Genomic DNA, 23,199 nt, shown 5'->3' on the forward strand with positions numbered 1-23,199 from the left:
ATAAATTGCCTTTAGGGCCACAGGTCCTCCATGTCTTATATGTTCTTTTTCCTCTACTGACTAAATAAAGCAACTCCTTCACTCCTCATTCATGAAAATTAAGTTTGGGACCTCTCTGGTGGTGCAGTGGTTAAGAATCCGCCTGTCAATGCAGGAGATACGGGTTTGAGCCCTGCTCAGGGAAGATTCCACATGCCTCGGCGCAACTAAGCCCGTGTGCCACAACTACTACAGAGCCTACACTCTAGAGCCCGTGAGCCATAACTATTGAACCCATGTGCCACAACTACTGAAGCCCACACGCCTACAGCCTGTGCTCCACAACAAGAGAAGCCACCGGAATGAGAAGCCTGTGCACTGCAACAAAGAGTAGCCTCTGCTCGCCACAACTAGAGAAAGCCCGTGTGCAGCAATGAAGACCCAATGCAGCCAATAAACAGATTAGTTAATTAAAAAAATAGAAAAAAGAAAATTAAGCTTGATTCTCATTTTAGCATGATGCCTTGTGCTCCTAATCTGAGTTCCTAATTCACTTTTTCTGGGTTCCTTCCTTTCTTGTTCACTAGTAAATTCAATCAACAAAAATTTATTGAACATCTACTACTTTTAAAGGCTTTTTCATGTTAACTCCTTTGTGTGATTACCCTCTTTCCTCCACAATTTTAAAAGCAGATACAGAGACAGAGAAATGATAGGGCAGCACATAAGTATAACATAGTGCTGATTAACTAGTTCAGTATTCAGTCAGGAATACTATCAGGAAAATGAACTTCTAATAACTGTATATAAGAGTTCCTTTCATTAAGAAGATAACATTCTAGGACTTCCCTGGTGGTGCAGTGGTTAAGAATCTATCTGCCAATGCTGGTGACACAGGTTCGAGCCCTGATCTGGGAAGATCCCACATGTCGCAGAGCAACTAAGCCTGAGCTCGCGGGCTCTAGACCACAACTACTGAGCCTGTGGTCTAGAGCCCGCGAGCCACAACTACTTAGCCTGCACACCTAGAGCCCATCCTCTACAACAGAAGAAGCCACCGCAATGAGAAGCCCACACACTGCAAGGAAGAGTAGCCCCCGCTCATCACAATGAGAGAAAGCCTGCATAGCAATGAAGACCCAAAGCAGCCAGAAATAAATAAATAAAAATACACATATAATAAATAAATATTTTAAAAAAAGAAAACATTCTGAATTTTAAAAAATTAAATCTTCACATTCTTAATGCCCACATTATGGAAAGAAAGTTGTTCATGTAATAAAGCTACCAAGCACTCTGAGTTACTTTTTACATTAATGAAAAAATGCTCAAGTAATGTTTCAAGAAAATGGGAATAAATCCTGGGAAATCCCATAGGGCAAGCAATTTGAGTATCAAACATGGACGAAGACACCGAAATGCCAAAATAATTCTTTGTCAGTGAACTGCCTTTCTAACACTGGATTAATCTTTAGTTATTTCATACGTTATTTTTTTAAATTTTTTAAAAGACATTTATTATTTTACTTATTTATTTATTTTTGGCTGTATTGGGTCTTTCTCTAGTTGTGGCAATTGAGGGCTACTCTTTCTTGCAGTGTGCAGGCTTCTCAGTGCAGTGGCTTCTCTTGTTGCAGAGCACAGGTTCTAGGTGTGCAGGCTTTGGTAGTTGCAGTGCATGGGCTCAGCAGTAGTGGCTCGTGGGCTTTAGAACGCAGGCTCAGTAGCTGTGGGGCATGGGCTTAGTTGCTCCATGGCATGTGGGATCTTCCTGGATCAGGGATCAAACCCATGTCCGCTGCATTGGCAGGCAGATTCTAAACCACTGCACCACCAGGGAAGTCCCAATTTCATACATTATTTTGTCAACTGCCCTGAGAGTGAATGCCCTTCAACATTTGAGAATAGTATAAAGTATATGATAAAAACAAATGTTTCCAATCACAAAAATATTGTTCATGATGTAGTCCATGGCCCTGAAAAAAGTCAAATTTATGGCAGAGTGAGTTTTCTGTTACGAAATCTTTAAACAATGTGTATCAAGTAAAACAAAATGACTCAGAGACTTGTCCACCAAATACGTATGTGTGTATGTACCATATACACACACATCTATAAATGAGTGCCAGAAGTGCATGTGTGAACAGTTCTCCTACCTATACAATAAGCTAATTCTTGTATAATAAAATGTATTCATAACAGAACATTAAGTCCTGATTGATGCAAAACACATTCCCATACCCTTTTCAGATCTAAGCTCTTCAGTGTCCTTTATCAGTTGTTCGATTTCTGATAGTAGTTCCAAGTTCTTCTTCTCTGAATCTTTTAGTTTACTTAAATAAGGAAAAAAAAGGGAAAATGTCATTATTTATATTGTTGGTTAGTGAGCCATCATGTATGTAGTTGAACTTGTTTGGTTTAAAGGTCAGTCATGATACTGTAGAGAACTGAAAACTACTCCAGGAAAGACAAATCCAGCCTGTCATCTACTTTTGTGTAAATAAAGATTTACTGGAACACAGTCAGACTCATTCATTTATATGCTGTCTATGGCTGCTTTTGTACTCAACAGCAGAGTTGAGTAGACAGAAACTATATGGTCTACAAACCCTAAAGTATTTATTATCTTGCCTTTTATAGAAAAAGTTGCTGGCCCTGAGCTAAATTATTAAACTAAAAAATGTCACATAATCAGAGGTTAATCTTAGAATTCTGTTAGTCTTCTTTCATAGAGAACCATGAAAGTGACTAAGTTTATAATTTTCAGTTTGACTCATATTCCCGATTTATGAACAAATGTGTAAATTTATATGTCTTAAGCATAAGAAGAAAGATCACACTTATTCCAAATTACAATACAGAGAATGACATTTTGTATTTCTCTATGTTGAGGTCAATTCATATTCTCCAGAAAAAGTTTTTTCCATTTTCAATGTCACACTAGTACATTTAAGTAAAGCATACTTAATTTATAATTGGATGATTTATAACAAGAATTTATAATTCAACTGGGGTGCCATGTATCTCTGATATAATTCAAAACATAAATGACTGCAGTTTAAGGACTAAGCCTTCATACCACTAAAAATTAAATTTATGGGACTGTATTTCTTTTCATGACTGAATGTCTTTGTAACCTTTGGTATTCTGAGCACCAAATGGATTTTCTATTTATATTTTGATTTGTAACATGAAATTTCTATTGTTCCTCTGTATCACCTATACTGACTTATTCTTGAACCAATCCAGTTACAATTTTCCTTTTATCATTTATTTATTCACAGTATGATTTATTCTACTGTTATGATAAAATGGAGGGAATTTATTCATTAGCTAACTGTCCTGGACCTGTGGGGGATATACTTTTTTTATACATAAAAAAATGATATTCTAAATATATTATACTATTATGAAATTTACCATCACTAGAGCTTTCAGTTGTAAAAAATTTATGGTAGGAGGTCAGAATTTTCAGATGACAATATTTTGTTCTCACTCTAAGCTGCATTTTTATACTAATGTGATATTCTTGAACAAGAGATAATTTTGGATTTAACAGAATAAAATTTGAGAGTGAACTGAATTGTATACAAATAAGGGGAAAAGTAAATAATAGAATATTAATTAGTACTACTAATTCCACTTTAAGGACAAGTCAGATAGAAACAAAGCTATATTAAAATTCCGTCACCACATACAAGCCGTAAAATCACCAATTCATTTTCAAATATTCATAGTTTGTTTCATGCCATCACTATAAAAAAAAAGTGATAGGCAGGAAACTAAACATGTAACTTCTCTCCAGATACTTTTGGACCAAATTAGAAATCACTCTAGTCTTACCATTCTGTTATGATGTTAGACGCTTTAACTTTATTCAGTTCTTCTTGGATGGCCTGTTTCGCTCTTATTTCTGCATCCAGAGCTGACTGCAACTCCAGTCGAGCTGACATATCCAGTTTTGCAAAGCGACGCATTTTCCAGGGCATATCCTATGAAATAACATGAGCGTTTTTAGCTCCTTTCTATTTTTAACATGTTAAGTTTAGTAATATAAGTGAATATGGAAACTACTGAAAAGAACTATCTTTCCCTAATTACAGAATAAAAGAGAAATATTACTTGTGAAAATATATTATTTTTCATTAAATTCAGAAATAACTGTAGGCTCACATTATAAATGCATTTATTTTGTATGGTTATTACCATTAATGGCTAGCCATACAAATTACAGTTAAACAGCTACATATTATAATTTCCTAAACTGGAAAAACTGGGAATGATTTCTCATGAAAAACTTTACAGTAGGCAAAGCCTAGACAAACTGATATAAGTACTCAGATTTACTGCAGTGTTTTCTGAGCTTCCCCCTGCCCCCCCGCCACTAATATAATAAGCCTGCTTGCTAAATGGCAGAGCTTACTGTTGCTCGGGTACCCAAACTGGAGTTTCTTAATGCTTCCAATTCCTCAGTCATTTTAGAAGCTAAGGCCTGAAGATATCCTCGTGCATCCTTTTCATCACTGACCCTAGAATATATGCAAATAAAGACAGAGATCAAGTACCAAAGTAAAACAGAAAACTTCAGTGAGATATATATTATTCTAAAGCATCATAAAGAAATAAGTGAAAAGTGACAGAAATGTAAAGATGTTCTTAATACCTTCCTTTAAAGGTCTACCACAGTACTACTATATGTCAACAAGTGGGAAATGGTTTACTGAACTGTTCACTTATTTACAGATAAAGGTGGCCACGTTTAAGAAGGTCCAAATTACACATATCTGATAAATCAGTAGAACTTCACCCTTGAACCACAGAATTAACTTTTAGTCTAACATTAAACATACATACACACACACGATTTCTAAAGAATATTAAAGTTTCTTATTAATTAGATTCCATTTTTATCTTATGAAAACACAACACACTCTTCTTAAAACTGAAGTACACTAAATTTAGAAAGTTTAAATTAGAATATTCTGTAAAATAACTCTATTGTAATAAAGCTCTTTTGTTTTCTAAAATGCTTAATAAAATAACAAAGAGAAAAGATTAAACTCTACTGAAACTTAGTTTCTTTTTTTTCTTTTTTTTTCAGTCCTCCAAGCTGTGCCATGTGGCATGTGGGATCTTAGCTCCCTGAACAGGGACTGAACCCTCTGTCCTGGAAGGTGAAGTCTTAACCACTGGACCGCCAGGGAAGTCCCAAGAACTTGATTCTTAAGTCAAATAGACCCAGGTTCAAATCCTAACTCACTATCAGTTGTGTGACTTTGGATAAGTCACTTACCCCCTCTAACTCTCTGTTATCTCAGTTATAAGATGGGAATAATAATAATAATAATACCTATTTCATAGGACTGTTGTGATAATTAAATGAGAATACATGTGAATTTTCAGCCTAATGCCTAGAACATACTGTTATATTCACTATAAACTATTACTACACACGAATGAAAATTAATGAATGAAGAGTGTTTCAAATAATGTGAGTGAATTTAAACAAAGGAAAATGAAAGTTTCATTACTGAAACCCTTTACTGATTATTAAAACATTTTCCTGGTTGTCTTACACAGCTATTTCCTCTACCTTCTACTATATCACCCTCACCATTATCCTTCTTTCTTTTCTACTAAAAAAAAACCTCAACAAATTCAATGGCCTTATTTACTAGAAATTAAATTCCCAAATTTATATTTCTACTCCTAACCTTTAAGTCATCTTTTCTAAAGCATACTGGAAATCTCCACTCAGATATCTCAGAATAACCTCTGACTCACCAGCAAACAAAAGAACAAGTAAAATTGATTATATTATCCTCCCCAAAGTTCATTCCTTCTCCTGACTTTTCCTACTTCAATGATATCACCATTTTTTAAAATCTCTCTCGGGCTTCCTAGGTGGCGCAGTGGTTAAGAATCCGCCTGCCAATGCAGAGGTCACAGGTTCAATCCCAGCTCCAGGAAGATCCCACATGCCGCGGAGCAACTAAGCCCGTGTGCCACAAAAAAATAAAAATAAATAAATAAAATCTCTCTAACACAGCATTTCAGAAATACTAACTCCTCCTCATCTCTTGCCCTTCATTTATAATTAAGTTCTACAGATACTTCTTTCATAATGTCTTCTCCATTTGTTCAATTTCCCCCAAGTTTCCTTCTATTTCATCCTGAACAACACTGTGAAGAGTTATCTTCCTAATGCATCGCCTTAATCAATTCCATTATCCTTTGCAAAAATCTTCTCCTTCTTATAAACAAATGAAGTTCTGATTCTCATCCAGTATTCATGTTAATTGTGCTGCAGTAACTTTACTGGTCTTATTTCCTACTATTCTTTTATAGGAATAGTAGCACCCTTTATTAAACTCAGTGTTTTCAGAAAATGCATTATAGTTCCACTGATTAACCCCAACTTTTTTTTAGCACTCTGTCTGAAGTAATTTTCCTCTACATTAGTACAGAAAAATCAATATTTGTACAACACTTAAGGCAATTTACATTTAAGTCTTGTAACTTATCTCCAGCTCTGGCCCCATTAGTTTTTAAACTTTTAAATGTTACATTATAAGCTAGTACTTGAAGGCAAAGTACTCTGTTTTATAGACCTTCCTATCCCCTATTATACCAGAAGACTGCATTATATGTGAGAAGATACACCTAAAAAATAAATCTTATGGACCAGCCTATTACTTCAACTTCTTTGTAGTATCATTTCAAAGAGAAAGAATGAAGCCTTCTCATGAGTCAATGATGAGAAGAAAGGTCCCTGCTCCAATACAGTGTGAGCAACAAGGTCTTGCTGCCCTAAAAGGTTTTCTTTCACATGAAAGAGATATTTCATAGGAAAAGGCAGAGGGAGCAGAGTAACAGGGTCATTAGAAATGCATTCAAATGAAGTCTTATATACAACAGTGTTTGTTTTATTTTAAACCTTTAATTTGGCCAAGGGAAACATTTAAAATACTGCATATTACAAGTTTCCAAAACCTTGTTTTGGCATTACTTCATTTTTCAATATACCAGAATAAAAAACCAGAAATAGCCTGAGACTTTTGACCTTATAAGCTTGCACAGAATATCTCAGAGAGTTAACTTTCAAATAGGTGAGGATTCTGAGAACAGTAAGTATATCTTTTACTTTTAGACTGTTAGGTATTTAATAATCTGTTATCTAATATATTAGTTCATTTCTAAATAACAGCTTTAATGCAAAGTGACTTCCTTGTATTTCTGATTTGTTCTGCATATTTCATTTGAATGTGAAATGTGTAAAATGAGTGTTTTGTGGTAGTGTTCATCTTCATCCTTTCTACTAACCCTTTCTGGACAGTTCATATTGAAAGCTTCTTTCCTTTACTAGAACTACTTCCCATTCCATCTGAATCCATCATGCAATCACTTGAAAAGATCCGTAGTCTAGGATCTCAGGCTTTGGCCAAAATATCTTGGTCTTCTGTGAAGTCACTTTCATTAACATATTAATTACAAATTTGATTATACAATAATGTAGTTACAAATAAAGAGTCATAATGTTTGATGTTATAAGCATGGCTAAAGATTAAAATGATTTTGCTTCAGAAATGTAGCGTTTATAAGAATAACAATTAAATATTAATGAACCATTAACTGTACTATATGGAACACAACCAAATTTCCACAGTTTGGGCATTTTCCTTCAGATATGCTCCGAATAGTCACATTCATAAGCTAAAGCTGAGTTAACATAAGAGCTCTACAGTTAAGTGAATATCAAAATACTTGAGTCATTTGGGTAACATTACTTAAAAAGACAGTGTTTATTCACTTATGATCTCATTTAAGGAGGGTACTAATCTGTTTTTTAAGTAGGAAAAAATGCTTAAAGAACCAAAACAAGAGCATGATAAACTAAAATTCTCACCAAATTATTAGTCTATGGATAGATGAAGAAACCAGTAGTTGTTTTTATCAATAAAACATCAATAATATGCTAAAAAAAGTCAGAAAGTTAAAAAGTAAATATAAAAAGTTAAGCTACCTACTTTCATTAGAAAATAAAGTCCCTGTTGGATTCTACTTTCTTAAAGTATTATACAAATACACAAATTTTTACAAATACCAGAACAATCATTTAATGAGTTAATTAATATGAAAGTTACTAAGGTAATTATCCTAAATTAAATCCTAGGGGCTTAAAGAACAGTTGATAAAACTAAACTGTAGGGACTTCCCTCATGGTCCAGTGGGTAAGACTTTGTGCTCTCAACACAGTGGTGGCCCAGGTTCAATCCCTGATTGGGCAACCAGATCCTGCATGCCGCAACTAAGAGTCTGCATGCTGCAACTAAAGACCCTGCATGCCACAACTAAGACGTGGCACAACCAAAATAAATAAATAAATATTAAAAAAAAAAAAAACTAAACTGTAACCATTTAATGTTTTTAAAATGTCCCCATGTGAATTAGTCTGTTATAATTATGAAAAAGGTGAAAGCACATTTTCAGCTTCTAAAATGTTCTCCAGGATTTCTGTTTCTTAAAATAATTACAAATACAGCAATTCTGATCTTAGAAAGAACATCAACAGCTAATGGATGAGTTTCTTCAGTTCTTTAAGGACCAACTAACTGTCCTAAGAGAGAATAACATTCTCTTTTCTCAGAAAGAAATATCAGCTTCCAATGAAACTGTGTAAAAGCTGATATGGAATATTTGATGGAGTTAGGGAAAAGAGGAAAATAACAGAAAACATGGAAGAAACATAGAATAATAAATATTCCTCCTCAAATTCATACCAACTTGACTAAATGGCCAAAAAACACCAACAAAAACACATTTAAGAGATACTCACCACTGAATTATTTCTGTGATTTGAGCTTCCCAATGTGCAACTGATTCCTTCTTGTCTGCTAGATCTTTTACCTCTTCTTCTAACTGCTGGCTGCGTGTACTTAAGTTCTCATACAAAGTGGTAAGCTGAAAGGCAGTTTTAAGATACTTAAAGACGTGTGACTTTTAGAACAGGAATTCAAGGTGCTCAGATGCCTCTTGTTAAATCTGATAACTCAAAAATGCTTGTCTTCTTGATTTCCTATTACTATGCACCTTGTGATCACTGAATTTGGAAACATCAAGTAGTCTGCATTCTCTTTCTGCCTTTGCTTTCCCTTACTCCCCATACTGAATTGGTTCCATTTGTGAACATTCTCCCTTTGCCTGAAGAAGTCCCCAATTCTGTTTATAACAACATCTCTCAATTTTTTTGCCTGAATATCTCTGTCATCTCCCTTTTTTAAAAAAACTTATAAAGAATTTCAAGTATATACAAAAATGAACAGAAGAGTATAAGTGAATTCCCATGAGCCCATCACCACCAACTTCAACAATTATCACCTCAATGTCAATCTTATTTCATTTGTACTCCTGTCTTCTTACCCCTTCCTCTGGTATTATTGTGCAGCAAATGCCAGACATCATATAATTTTACCCATATATATTTCTGTGTATATCTCTAGAAAATAAGGCTCTCTTTTTACATACAACCACAATATCATTATCATATTTTAAAAAATTTAACAAGTTTTCTTACATCATCACATAGGTAGTAATTGTTCACATTTCCAGTTATCTCAAAATATCAAAAGACAATAGTCTTTTAAACTGAATCACACCAACAAGTAAACATAATTTAATGGTTGCTCTATCTCTTAAGTCTCTTTTACTTATAGGCACCAGACTACTGCATTTGGGGCTACTGTAATGGAATACTAGTCTGAGTTGCTTAAACAAGAAACATTTATTGTTCACAGTTCTGGAAGCTGGGAAGTGCAAGATCAAGGCACCAGAAGATTCAGTGTCTGGCAAGGGCCCACTTCCTAGTTTATAGATGGCAATGGAATGAAGGAGCTCTGTGGGGTCTCTTTTATAAGAGCGCTAATCCTATTCATGAGGGCTCTACCTTCATGACCTAACCACCTCCCAAATACCTCCAAATACCACCACACTGGAGAATAGGTTTCAACATCTGAGTTTTGGAGGGGCACAAACATTTAGTACACAGCAGTTCCCCTCCAACACTTTAATTTTTCTTATAATTCTTGTTGAAGAAAGTAGGTTGTTTGTCCTGTAGAGTTTTCTCTAGTCTGAATTTCTGCCTTCATTTTTCAAAGACATTTTTTTTGCTGTATATAATTTTCTAGATTGGCAGTTATTTTCCCTCAGCATTTTAAATATGTCATTCCTTTTTATTCTGTGTTCCATTTTCTCTGTTAGAAAGATAGCTTTAAGTTTAGCTTTTGCTCCTTTGAATATAATGTGTCTTTATTTGGCTGCTTCTAGGATTTTCTTTGGTTATTGGTTTTTGGCAATCTTTCTGTAACGTGCCTAAGAGCGATTTAATTTCTATTCATCACCTTTAGGGTTTGTGGCATACCTTGAATTTGTGGCCAAATATTTCTCATAGGTCTTGGGAAATTATGGGCCATTAACTCTGCAAATACTGCTTCTGCCACACTCTTTCTCCTTTCCTTCTGGGAAAGCAAATATTTGTATGTCAGATCTTTTCATCAACGTCCCCTATGTCTCATATCCTCTTTTATCTATTTCTGTCCTTTTAAATCTATATCCATACTTCAGTATGGAAAGTTTTTTATTTACCCCTTCCTTTCTCTGGTTCTTTCCAATCTACTGTTAAAATTTTCTGTTGGATATTTCAGTTATCTTTCACTTCTAAAGATTTATTTGACTCGTATAGATTCCAGTTGTCTACTGAAATTCTTCATTAGGTCTTCTATTTTCTTGACTATATCACAAAGTTATTTTAAAGTTTAATTAAGAAAATTCCAATAGTGGGAATTGTGTGGGTCTGTTTATATTGACTTCCTGGCTTTCTTCTCATTTTTTTCTTTTCTTACTTTGTTTTTGCTGTTATACTTTTATGTCTTGGTTTTCTTTGGTTGTATCTCTTGGTATCCACTGTAATTTCTTACAGCATGCCACATACAGTGTATGAAAATTTTAGAGATAATTTGAGGCTCTATATAATATCTTCCTCCAGGGAGTGTTTACTTTTTTTACTTCTGGCAGGTAATTAGACTAAAGATAGATCAGAGATTGAATTACTTAGAGGCTGGGTTTCAGTCACTGACAGGGCTCATCTCTCTCTGGTTCACCCTTATTTCTAAAATGTAGCCTTTTCAAATGAGTTCAGTTGAAAGCTTGATTACCAAGGATCCTGCACCTTGGTGGGCACTGATATTCAGTTTTTCTCTCTCCAAACCTGTGATATGTGGCATATTACGCTCAACTTCCTGGATTCTCAGCTATAGCTTTCGTATCAGCAAATGCCTCAAGAGGAAAAGTGGCACTGAATGCTGGGCTCATCTCTCTGTACAACTCCTTTCCATAGGATCTGAGTCAGTATAGTCATGGCTGCCTTCTTATCTGTCTAATGCCTTCCTGCAGATGAATGCTGTAGGCAGTATTCCTACAGTACTAAAACAAGTTTTTTTTTTTTTAATCCAGCTTTATAGCTCTTCTTGGAGAGATAGTAGGTATAATGTAAGCTAATCTGTCACAGAAGCAAAAGTTCTTGCTTTAAGTTTTTAAAAATTCATGATAAAATATTTGCATACAATTTTTTTTCATGGCTACATTTTTCTGATAAATGGTCTCAATCTGCCATTAGTTATTACTATTTCTTTCTTCATTTCTGTTATGTTTGTAGAGATATTGTGCTAGTTTCTTTTTTTATTAATTAATTAATTAATTAAATTGGCTGTGTTGGGTCTTTTTTGCTGTGTGTGGGCTTTCCTTTAGTTGCAGTGAGTGAAGGCTACTCTTCATTGTGGTGCATGGGCTCCTCATTGCCGTGGCTTCTCTTGTTACAGAACACGGGCTCTAGGTGCGTGGGCTTCAGCAGTTGCAGCACATGGGCTCAACAGTTGTGACTCATGGGCTCTAAAGTGTAGGCTCAATAGTTGTGGCGCACAGGCTTAGTTGCTCCACGGCATGTGGGATCTTCCTGGAGCAGGGATCGAATCTGTGTCCCCTGCATTGGCAGGTGGATTCTTAACCACTGCACCACCTAGGAAGCCCTGTGCTAGTTTCTTTTTGATTATTCAGCTTGAAGGAGGTGAATTTCTCCTAGAATTATTTACAGGTTTGTGAAGATGAGGGGCCATGACGGTTAAATTTATGTCAACTTGACTGGGTCGTAGTGTGCCTAGACATTTGGTCAAACAGTCTGGTTGTGTCTCTGAAGGTGTAGCTGAGTGAGATTAACATTTGAATCGATTGACTGACTAAAGCAGATTACCCTTCCTAATGCTGTTGGGCCCCATTCAATCAGCTGAAGGCCTGAATAGAAAAAAAAAGCTGAACCTAGTAAGAGGAAACTCCTCCTGCCTGACTGCTTTCAAGCTGGGACATTGTTTCTCTTGTCTTCGGTCTCTTACTGAAACAGTGGCTCTTCCTGGGTCTGACCTAAAAAGCTATTGCTCTGATTTACATCAGAGGATGTTTTGCCTGTGTTCTCTTCCAGGAGTTTTATGGTATCAGGTCTTATATTTAAGTCTTCAAGCCATCCTGAGTTTATTTTGTGTATGGTGTGTGGAAGTGTTTTAACTTCATTGTTTTATATGCGGCTGTCCAGCTTTCCCAACACCACTTGCTGAAGAGACTGTCTTTTCTCCATCGTATATTCTTGCCTCCTTTGTCAAAGATTAATTGATCATAGGTGTGTGGGTTTATTTCTGGGCTCTCTATTCTGTTCCATTGATCCATATGTCTGTTTCTGTCAGCCAATACCAAGCTGTTTTGAGTAAAATAGCTTTGTAGTATTGTCTGAAGTCTGGGAGGATTATGTCTCCAGCTTTTTTTTTTGTCCTCAGGATTGCTTTAGCAATTCTGGTTTTTTGTTTTGTTTTGTTTTTTGTTGTTGTTTGTTTGTTTGTGTGTGTGGTTCCATATACATTTTAGGATTATTTGTTCTAGTTCTGTAAAAAATGACGTGGGTAATTTGATAGAGATCTCATTAAATGTGTAGATTGCTTTGGGTAGTATGGCCATTTTTTTTGTTTTTATTTATTTATTTATTTTTTTGGCACACGGGCTTAGTTGCTCCGCGGCATGTGGGATCTTCCTGGAGCTGGGATCGAACCCATGACCTCTGCATTGGCAGGCGGATTCTTAACCACTGCGCCACCTAGGAAGCCCAGTATGGCCATTTTAACAATATTAATCCTTCAAATCCAAAAGCATGGGGTATCTTTCCATTTCTTTGAATCACTTTCAATTTCCTTTATCAATGTTTTATAGTTCTCAGTGTATAAGTCTTTTACCTCCTTGGTCAGGTTTATTCCTAAGTACCTTTTTTTTTTTTTTGGATACGATTTTAAAAGGGATTGTCTTTTCACGTTCCATTTCTGATATTTCACTGTTAGTGTAAGGAAATGAAACTGATTTCTGTATGTGAATCTTGTATCCTGCTACTTTGCTGAATTCACCTATCAGTTCTAGTAGTTTCTGTGTGGAGTCTTTAGGGTTTCCTATATACAGTATCATGTCATCTGCATACAATGACAATTTTACCTCTTCCCTTCCAATTTGGATACCTTTTATTTCTTTTTCTTGTCTGACTGCTGTGGCTAGGACTCATAATACTATTTTAAACATAAGTGGTAATAGTGGGCATTGTTGTCTTGTTCCATATTTTAGCAGGAAGGCTTCTATCTTTTCATCTTTTATATTATGTTGGCTGTAGGTTTGTCATAAATAGCTTTTATATGCTGAGATATGTTCCTCTACACCCACTTTGGAAAGAGTTTTTATTATGAATGGATGTTGAACTTTATCAAATGCTTTTTCTGCATGTATTGAGATGATCTTGTAGTTTTTGTCTTTTCTTTTGTTGATGTGGTTTATCACATTGATTGATTTGCGTATGTTGAACCATCCTTGTAACCCTGGGATGAATCCAACTTGATCATGGTGTATGACCCTTTTTCATGGTTGTTGGATTCAGTTTGCTAATACTTTGTTGAGGATTTCTGCATCTGTATTTATCAAAGATATTGGCTTGTAATTTTTTTTGCCAATAAATTGGACAAACTAGGAGAAATGTACAAGTTTCTAAAACCTACAGCCTGCTAAAAATGAATCAAGAAGAAATAGATGATTTGAACAGACCAATCACTAGAAGTGAAATAGAATCTGTAAAAAAAAAAAACCAACAAACAAAAAAACTTCCTTCAAACAGAAGTCTTGGACCGGAAGGCTTTACTGGAGAATTCCACCAAACGTACAAAGAAGAATTTATACTGATCCTTCTCAAACTCTTCCAAAAGACTGAAGAGGAGAGAATACTGTCAAAGTCATTCTAGGAAACCACCATCACCCTGACACCAAAACCAGAAAAAGATACTATCAAAAAAGAAAATTACAGGCCAATTTCTTTTTTATACATTTTTTAAAGGTTACTTTCCATTTACAGTTACTACAAAATATTGGCTATATTCCCCATGTTGTACAATACACCCTTGAGACTGTCTTAAACCCAATAGGTTGTACCTGCCACTCTCTGATCCCTACATTGCCCCTGCAACTGGTAACCAGTAGTCTGTTCTCTATAACTGTGAGTCAGCTTCTTTTTTGTTATATTCACTAGTTCTTTGTATTTTTTTAGATTCCACATATAAGTGATATCATACATTATTTATTTCTCTGACTTACTTCACTTTAGCATAATGCCCTGCAAGTCCATCCATGTTGTTGCAAATGGCAAAATTTCATTCTTTTTTTACAGCTGAGTAGTATTCCATTGTGAGTGTACGTGTGTACACATATACTTACATACATACATATATATTAATATATATGTTTGTGTGTGTATATATATAAATATTCTGTCTTTAATACAGGATAAAACCACAGTGTAAGTTAAGGGTCTGCAAACTTACCAGTAAAAAACTAGACAGTAAATAGTTTTGGCTTTGTGGCTTCTTTTTAGAAATAATCATTTTAAAATATAAAGATCATTGTTAGTTTGTGCGTCATACAAAAACAGTCTGAGGGCAGGATTTGGCCACAGGCCATAGTTTGCCAACTCCATAATCAAAGTTCATCTGGAATTCTCCTAATGACCCAGGGTTTTTCTGGTGTGTGTTTTTAACCTGAACTTCCATGAGAGAGAGGTAGTTTTAGCACAAGTCACGATGCAAAGTTTCATTTCTTCCCCTCTGCCAGAAGACAAATTACTTTATGCATATACAGTTGCAATTCCCCATTTAACCCTATCCTCAACCTCACTGTCTGCTTAGAAAGAAAAAGGGTCATAGAAGCTGTCACTACCAACACACACTGTTATCTGCCTATTGAGAACAAGGAATTTAAGTTTTGTACCCCAAGGGTGTGCTATTTACCTCTAAAAATGTATTTTACCAGTTTTTTTTTTGTAGGTTTATTAAGGTACAATTAACATACTATAAAACTCACCCATTGTAAGTGTATAGTTTGATGATTTTTAGTAAATTTAAACTTCTGTGCAATAATCACCACAATCTGATTTGGGAACACTTTCAATACCTGAGAAATTTCCCTCAAGCTAGTTTGCAGTCGATCCTGGCTTCCACTGTGAGTTCTAGGCATCACTGATCTGCTTTCTGTGTCTATAGTTTTGCCTTTTCTAGAAACTTACTATCAATGAAATCATACAATATATAGCCTTTTGTACCAAGCTTTTTTCACTTATTATTGAGGTTCAACCACAGTGTTGCACATATCAAAAACTCACTCCTTTTTTATAGCTGGGTAGTATTCTATTATATGGATATTAGTACACTTTATCCGTTCACTGCTTGATGAACATTTGTATTGTTTCCAATATTTGCTATTATGAATAACGATGCTATGAGCATTCATAGACAAGTCTCTAAAGGGACTATGTTTTTTAATTCTTTTGGATAAATATCTAGGAGAATTTCTGAGTTATGGGGTAAGTGTATGCTTAACTTTTTGAGAAATTTCAAAACTATTTTCTGAAGTAGTTATACCACCTTGCACTTCTACAAGCAGTGCAGGAGTTTCAGTTCCTCCATATCCTTGCCAACAGTTGGTATGGTCACTGATTGGTTATATACACTCTTGAGGATGTACAACAATATGTTACTATGGTTTTAAATTCCATTTTTCCTAATGACTAATGATACTGAACATCTTTTCATGTGCTTATTTGTTATTCATATATATTCTTTCATGAAATGTCTTTTCAATTTTTTCCCCATTTTTTTCTATTGGGTTGTTTGTATTATTTCTTATTATTGAGTTTTAAGAGTTCTTTATATGTTCCAAACATAAGTCCTTTATCAGATAAATTATTTGAAAATCTTTCCTTTCCATCTATATATGTCTTTTCATCTTCTTAATGTTGTCTTTAAATTTCGATGAAGTCCAATTTATATTTTCCTCTCAAGGGTTGTGCTTTGTGTTATATCTATGAAATCTTTGACTAACCCCAAATCACAAAGATTTTCTCCTACGTTTATCTCTTATGTTTCAGTTTATGATCCACTTTGAATTAATTGTATATCGTATGAGGTAAGGATCTAAGTTAATTTTTTACACATAGATATCCAATTATTCCAGTGCCATTTGTTGAAAAGATTATCTTTTCCCCATTGAACTGCCTTAGCACTTTTGCTGAAAATCAATCAACTATAAGTATGACATCTTATTTTTGGACTCTTTAATCTGTTCCATTATGCCAATGTTACTGTCTTTTGATTACTGTAGATTTACAGTGTTTCAAAATTCTGTAGATTCTCCACCTTTTGTACTCACCCCCTACCATTAAATATTTTTGCTATTACAGATCTTTTGTATTCCCATATAAATTTAAGGATAAGCTTATCAATTCTAACAAAAAAGGCTACCAAAATTTTAACATGGATTTCCCTAAATCTATAGATTAGGGGAGAACTGCAGTCCTAACAATATACAGTATAGCTTTCCATTTGTTTAGATATCCCTTAATTTATCTCAGTAATGTTTTGTAGTTGTCTTCCTTTGGTTAACTCTGGGAGCTCTGAAATGACTGCTTTTGATAGTTGTGTTCACTTTGAAACTCTTTTTTTCTTGAGAGGATTCATCAATCTCTTCATGTTATTAGCATAGCCAGAAGTCTACCAGCTGTTTTTGAGAATGTTTTTTGCAGATGCAGTGTCTTTACTAATTCCTGCAACACATACTTTTTTATCACCACTGCTTTTGACAGCTCTTCCAACTAATTTGTGGTTGGGGTTTCAGCTGGAGATTTGCAAGAAGAGGATGAAATACAGATTTTTGCACTGTCATAACAGTTACAATAGTCTTAAACAGATTTGTTTAGTACTTTTCAGAAAAAGTTAATCTTTTCACTCTTACTGAATAAAAGCATGGGCTCTGGAGCCAGACAACCTGTGTTCCAAGCCCATTCTGCCACTCCCTCGTTTTGAGATTAGGAGAGCACCTTAATCTCCCTTTGCCTCAGTTTCCTTATCTATAAAGTGGTAAGAACAGGGCATACCTCAGAGAGTTACTGTGAGAATTAAATGATTTCTATAAAGTAACTCAGGAGAGGGCCTGCACAAAGTAAATTCTACCTAAGTATTAGTTCATTTTACATGTTTGGGAATGAGAAGGTTTTACTATTTGTATATTGACATATCTGGCTAATGATAATTATAAAACTATATGGAGATATGGAAAAATGCTCACGTTTTAAGTGAAAAGACAGATTAGAAAATAAAATGTATATATGACTGAAATTATGTAATAATATGTATACAAGCAAAACCTGGAAAGGAACATATAAAAGTAAAATAGTTGTTTTGTGTTGATGAAATCATCAGTAACTTTTATGTTGGATATTCTTCACATTTTCTGTAATTCTGCTTTTATGTAAAATAACTATTTAAAAACAAGATACAAATAACAATATTTTCTTACTGGAAACCATTTACTCCCACTCTTTGGCATATACAGCTAATTTTACTTGCAATAAGTTACCTTTAATAGAAACTTTGAATATAGACGTCTGAAAATATCAACAAATCTGACTGTGAGAATATTAAAAAATCTGACTGTGAGAATCTAACAGTTATATAGTTTCACAATTAATATACTAATTGCTTTTTGATTTCTATATCTGAAGTTCTGTTGAGAAGGAATTCAGTTCTCTTCCAGCAGGTTCCCAATGGAACAGTTGGTGTAGCAATGGCAAAGGTATTCTTTGGTTATCCCTCTTGGGGAAAATACCCAATTCAACCAAATCAAAAAAAGAATAAATGGAAAGCAACAGTGAAGATGTGCAGCTAGGTGGACTGAGAGAGAAGCATAGAGAGAAGTAAAGCTGAATAAAAGGAGCAAAAATAGAAAAGAGGTTCAAATGGAAGAAGACCCAGATCTTCCCCTTTTTCTCCAGGAATAAATATTTCCTTGTTATCATTTGTCACTGAATACTTGCCAACCATACGATTTGCTCTCAAAGTTCTACTAATATCCTTTATCATATCTTTCAATTCAGCAAGACAAGGTAATATTCTATTTTTTATAAAATTAGGAGACAGGCTTTTACAATACTTTTATTCTTTAGATCTCATCAAAATCAAGAGTACTGTTTAAAAATTATTTCTGAAGATGTATTTCTAGTAAACTCGCCAGAACTTTGTGGTTAATAATGAAATAAAACCAAGGGATGAATGAAAGATTTGATCTACATTCAATTTGATTATATCACAATTCAATTATTCTTAAACTATAATACCACCTTCTACTAGGTAATCTGCTTAGATACTCCACATGAAGTGGCCTTCTAGAGTTTAATTATATTTCTTACCTCAAGGTAACCCTTAACAGAATCTTAAAATTCTGTCTTGTAGACAGAAATGATATTTAATTTTGTAGTCATATTAGTCAAGCCCATTAAATAACAATTATGTGAACTATTGAGATAAAAGTTTAAATACTGTTAGTTTTATTTTAGTGGAAATAACTAAGAGTTATACAATAACATTCATATAGTATTCATAGTTTAAAAACTAATTTATACTACTTACTGTTTGGCCACTTCCCACAGTGTTTGTGTGCATCAGCTTTGTAATTACAAAATAAACAGAGTTCTTTCTCAAGTAGTTTGCAACCAAACAAGCAAAGTCATTTTTAAATGCTTAGAAAACTGAATAATCATGGGGAAAATAGTGAGAGAAATGAAAAGAAATGTGGAACACAATGGAAAATTGAGATAGAATGAATGAAGAATCTCTCTTCTATGACTATTTAGCCACTGCCTTTCAATCTGTTATTGAAATGACTATTAATTGAACACAATACTTTTATTGGAGGGAAACCCTAGAACTCATTATAAAGCACAATTATCCAAACCTTCTTATTTAAAAGCAAGTAAAACTATTAAAACTGCTGCTTCATATTAGGATATTTACAGCTGTTAACAACTAGCACAAGAAATGCAGAATGATGGCACTTCGAGAAATATGAGATACTAAATGGAAAAAGATTCCTTCAAGTATTTGAAAATTCTGTTCATAAATCTAGCTATTTTAATTTAGGTTTAATCTATAGTTCAGCTCCTTATTCAAGCTATAGAGTTTAGGCAGAGTTGGTTTCTTTGGCTTCTTACCTACCAATGGCATTATTTCTAGCTATTATCAGTTCTCCATCATGAATATGACATCAGAATTGTCAAAATTTCTCTAGTTTGGTTTAATTGTTCCTGTCTTGCCAAAGACAGGCCTTAACTTAGCTAGCCATGACAAAGTAAGGGATGAATAGGAGAGAAAAGAGTAAAAGAGAAGAGATGAAAAGTGAAATGATAGGGGATCAAAAAATAAATGGGACAAAGAATAAGATGAGGTAAGCCAAGTCCTCTCTCCAGAAGACTCCTGTACAGATTGGTAAAATGAAAAATTGCCTGTACACAGAAACAATCCTTGTGTATAAGGAGGAATACTAAATTTAAAAAGTATATCAAATATAAAATTATATCTACAATTTCTATGACAGTGCTGAATATCTAGCATGTGTCAGTGAATACAAATGAGATTGAATCACTCACCTTATCAAGCTCACTTGTCAGTTTTTTATTTTCTTCAGTTAATAACACCTTTTCTCGTTCATACTGTTGTTTGAACTCATTTTCAAATTCTTCCCTTTCACTTTGACTAATACAATTCAAAATATAAAAGGAAAAAAAGGAATTGAATTAAAGATAAAGTAATGGTATCCAAGATTGGCTACTGTATCATATGCCTTATTCTGAAAAGTCACTTACATCTTGACTGCTCCAAATCCCAATCTTTTCCCTTCAAATTAAGAAGTCACAATCATTTCCTTTTAATTAATAGATTTGTCTGCTTAATAACATCTATTTTGTTTTTCATTTGAAAATCTGAGGAAGACATCCTGATTATGCACACCTTATTTGGTTGTGTATATACTGGAAAGTATGGGAAAATGAGGAAGCTAGGGGAAAAGGAGGGTATAGGGACCACAATACGATTCCTTACACTCAGCTCTAGATTGCATAGAAAATTCAAATTACATTTGCAACAGTTCTCTCAACACACTCAGCTCATCCTTCCATTACTCTTTCCTTCCTTCTTCCCTTCTTCCCTATGTACCTACCTATCTACACATACATACATACAACACATTTAATATTATAAAACTTATTTAAAATGATAGTTCTGAGGGGCAGAACTGATTCACCCTTAGGGGTAAACACAGTTCTAACAAACTTTTTAAAAATCTAAGGGAGAAAGGGGAATCAGTTTTTGAATACTGAGTTGAAGTGTAGATGAAGAGGCTTATCTCTATAGCAACTTGATGGAGGATGTTATTTACCAGTAAATCAATTTCAATGTGAAGCAGTTCTGGGTAATTTTATGATTGCTTCAAAGTCAGCAAAGAACATAAGTAATGGTTGGTTTTAAAAATGTAATCTTAAAAAATCCCTTCATCACTAATTTATTGAATATAAATTAAATTATAATTTAAATAACTTCTAGGAAAATAACCATCCTGTGTCCAAGCAAATGTGTCACTTTCCTTATTATCTATAATCAAAATGTGAAATTTAGTTATGTTTAAGAATTTTTCTTGATTCAGAAGCAACTCCAAACAACAAACAACGGTGAAAAAAATATGAAAAATTACAAAGATGCATCCTTTCAGAAAAAATAAGTACATGAATAAATTGAGTAAAATCTGTATATAAACCATTTTTGTTTTCCTATTATATTAGCACTAAATAAAACTTAAGTTTCTCCCATACTGAAACAAAATAAACAAACTCTCCCCTAAACCCTATATCACACTTCATTTCTACTTTCTTTGTCTTCCCATTCACTGGCAACCACCTTGAAATCTTGAGAGTTTGCTGTCTTCATTTCCTCATCGCCTAATTTTTCCTCCCTATGCCAAAATCTGGCTTCTGCTGCCTCCACCTCAAAAAAACTGTTGCCTCAAAACTCATTATTGTCCCAACTATTATTATATCCAATCTACTGACTACCTTTGACAGTGTTGTCCCTTCCTTCCCTCTTGAAATGTTGTCCTCCCTTGGCTTCATTGATACGCACCCTCCTGATTTTCAGCCTACATTTTGACTTTTCAGCTGCCTTTGCGAGTCCTCCACCCCCACTTTCCTCCGCATAAATGCCAATGCTCCTAGGTATTCTGTCTCAAGTGCTCAAGTTTTCTTTACCCATTTTCCCTGAACTATCTCATCTACTATATTACCTGATTTCAATTACCACCTATCATGCTGACAAACTCTGAATCGACATCTGAAGTTTTCCTGGGCTTCAAACTGCTGACTGGATCTCTCTACAAAGATGTCTCCCAAGCACCTCAAATTCAACATGCCCAACCTTAACAACAGATAAACAAGTTCCCAACACCCCGCCTACCTTCATCTATGATCATATACTCTACTTTCTCTTCTCTTAATGTAGCTAAGGTCAACCTCTTTGGTTATGTGCCTGCTCAAGTACACTTGTCTCCTCTCTGTCCTGAATCATCTACTGGTACTTTCTACCAGATTACCAGCATGGTGTTATTTTTGAGGTAAATTTCTCCTCCAGTTATTATCTCATTGCTTTTATTATCTGCTTGCACTTACAATAAAAAACTTCCAATAATAACAGTGTTATCTATACTCTGTATCCAATTGTTCTCCTTCAAGTCTTTGGATCCACTGTGGGGTTTCTGCCCAATTTTTGCTCACTACTATTCCACTGAAATTGTTCTGATCAAAGTCACCAATGACATTCATACTGTTAAACTCAACTACTGATTATACGGTCCTCATCTTATTTGATGTAGATCTCATCTAATTTGACGTGTAGACAGATCTGATACACATTCATCATAACACCAAATTTGGACACCAAATGTGCCTGGTCTTCTTGCTATCATTCTTACTGCTCTTTTTTTATCCAATTTGCTGTTTCTTCCTCATTTCCCAACTATCAAAGATTGGAGTGCTTCAGGGTGCAGTCCTAGGACTTCTTTTCCAACTGTATTCATTCATTAAGTGATCTCATATAGCCTCATCCATTTATTTATTTATTTATATGATGATTTTTAAAAAATTTATTCATTGGGTCTTTGTTGCTGCACGCGGTCTTTCTCTAGTTGCACTGAGCGGGGGGTACTCTTCGTTGCAGAGCATGGGCTCTACGCGCATGGGTTTCAGTAGTTGTGGCACGGGGGCTCAACAGTTGTGGCCTGTGGGCTTAGCTGCTCCGCAGCATGTGGGACCTTCCCAGACCAGGGATCGAACTCATGTCTTCTGCATTGGCAGGTGGATTGTTAACGACCACACTACCAGAGAAGTCCCTCAACCCTTTAAATATCATGTGAGTGATGAATATTCCCAGGATTTTATCTTTAATCCTGAAATCCAGGCTGGTCTATACGATGACCTACTTGACATTTTCACCTGGATGTCTAAAAAGCATCTCAAACATAATTTGTTTAAAATAAGCTCCTGATACTACCATCCCAAACTTGCTCCTTCTGTAGCATTCCTCTCTAAATGGTAACTATAGTCTCCTAATTGCTAAGGCCAAAAACTGTAGCATCATCCTTGATTTTTCCTCTTCCTTTCTTACCGCATATCTAGTCTATCAACAAATATCATTATCTTTACCTTTTAAAGAAATTGGAATTCGAACATTT

General features: G+C 34.7%; 1 protein-coding gene across 6 annotated transcripts in view; it reads right to left on the reverse strand.

The window, feature by feature from the left end:
- CDC42BPA (CDC42 binding protein kinase alpha) overlaps window positions 1-23,199 on the reverse strand; it is a 338,413-nt gene that overhangs the window by 62,510 nt on the left and 252,704 nt on the right. For all 6 annotated transcript variants that reach the window (XM_057729074.1, XM_057729072.1, XM_057729071.1 and 3 more), the window contains 5 exons: window positions 20,072-20,177; window positions 8,816-8,940; window positions 4,403-4,508; window positions 3,823-3,971; window positions 2,221-2,312 (listed from right to left, as the gene is read on the reverse strand). In XM_057729074.1, coding sequence (XP_057585057.1) covers window positions 2,221-2,312; window positions 3,823-3,971; window positions 4,403-4,508; window positions 8,816-8,940; window positions 20,072-20,177 — 578 coding nt within the window. The remainder of the gene's footprint in view (window positions 1-2,220; window positions 2,313-3,822; window positions 3,972-4,402; window positions 4,509-8,815; window positions 8,941-20,071; window positions 20,178-23,199) is intronic.

Source organism: Hippopotamus amphibius, chromosome 3 (assembly GCF_030028045.1).
Source record: "Hippopotamus amphibius kiboko isolate mHipAmp2 chromosome 3, mHipAmp2.hap2, whole genome shotgun sequence".
NCBI lineage: Eukaryota > Metazoa > Chordata > Mammalia > Artiodactyla > Hippopotamidae > Hippopotamus > Hippopotamus amphibius.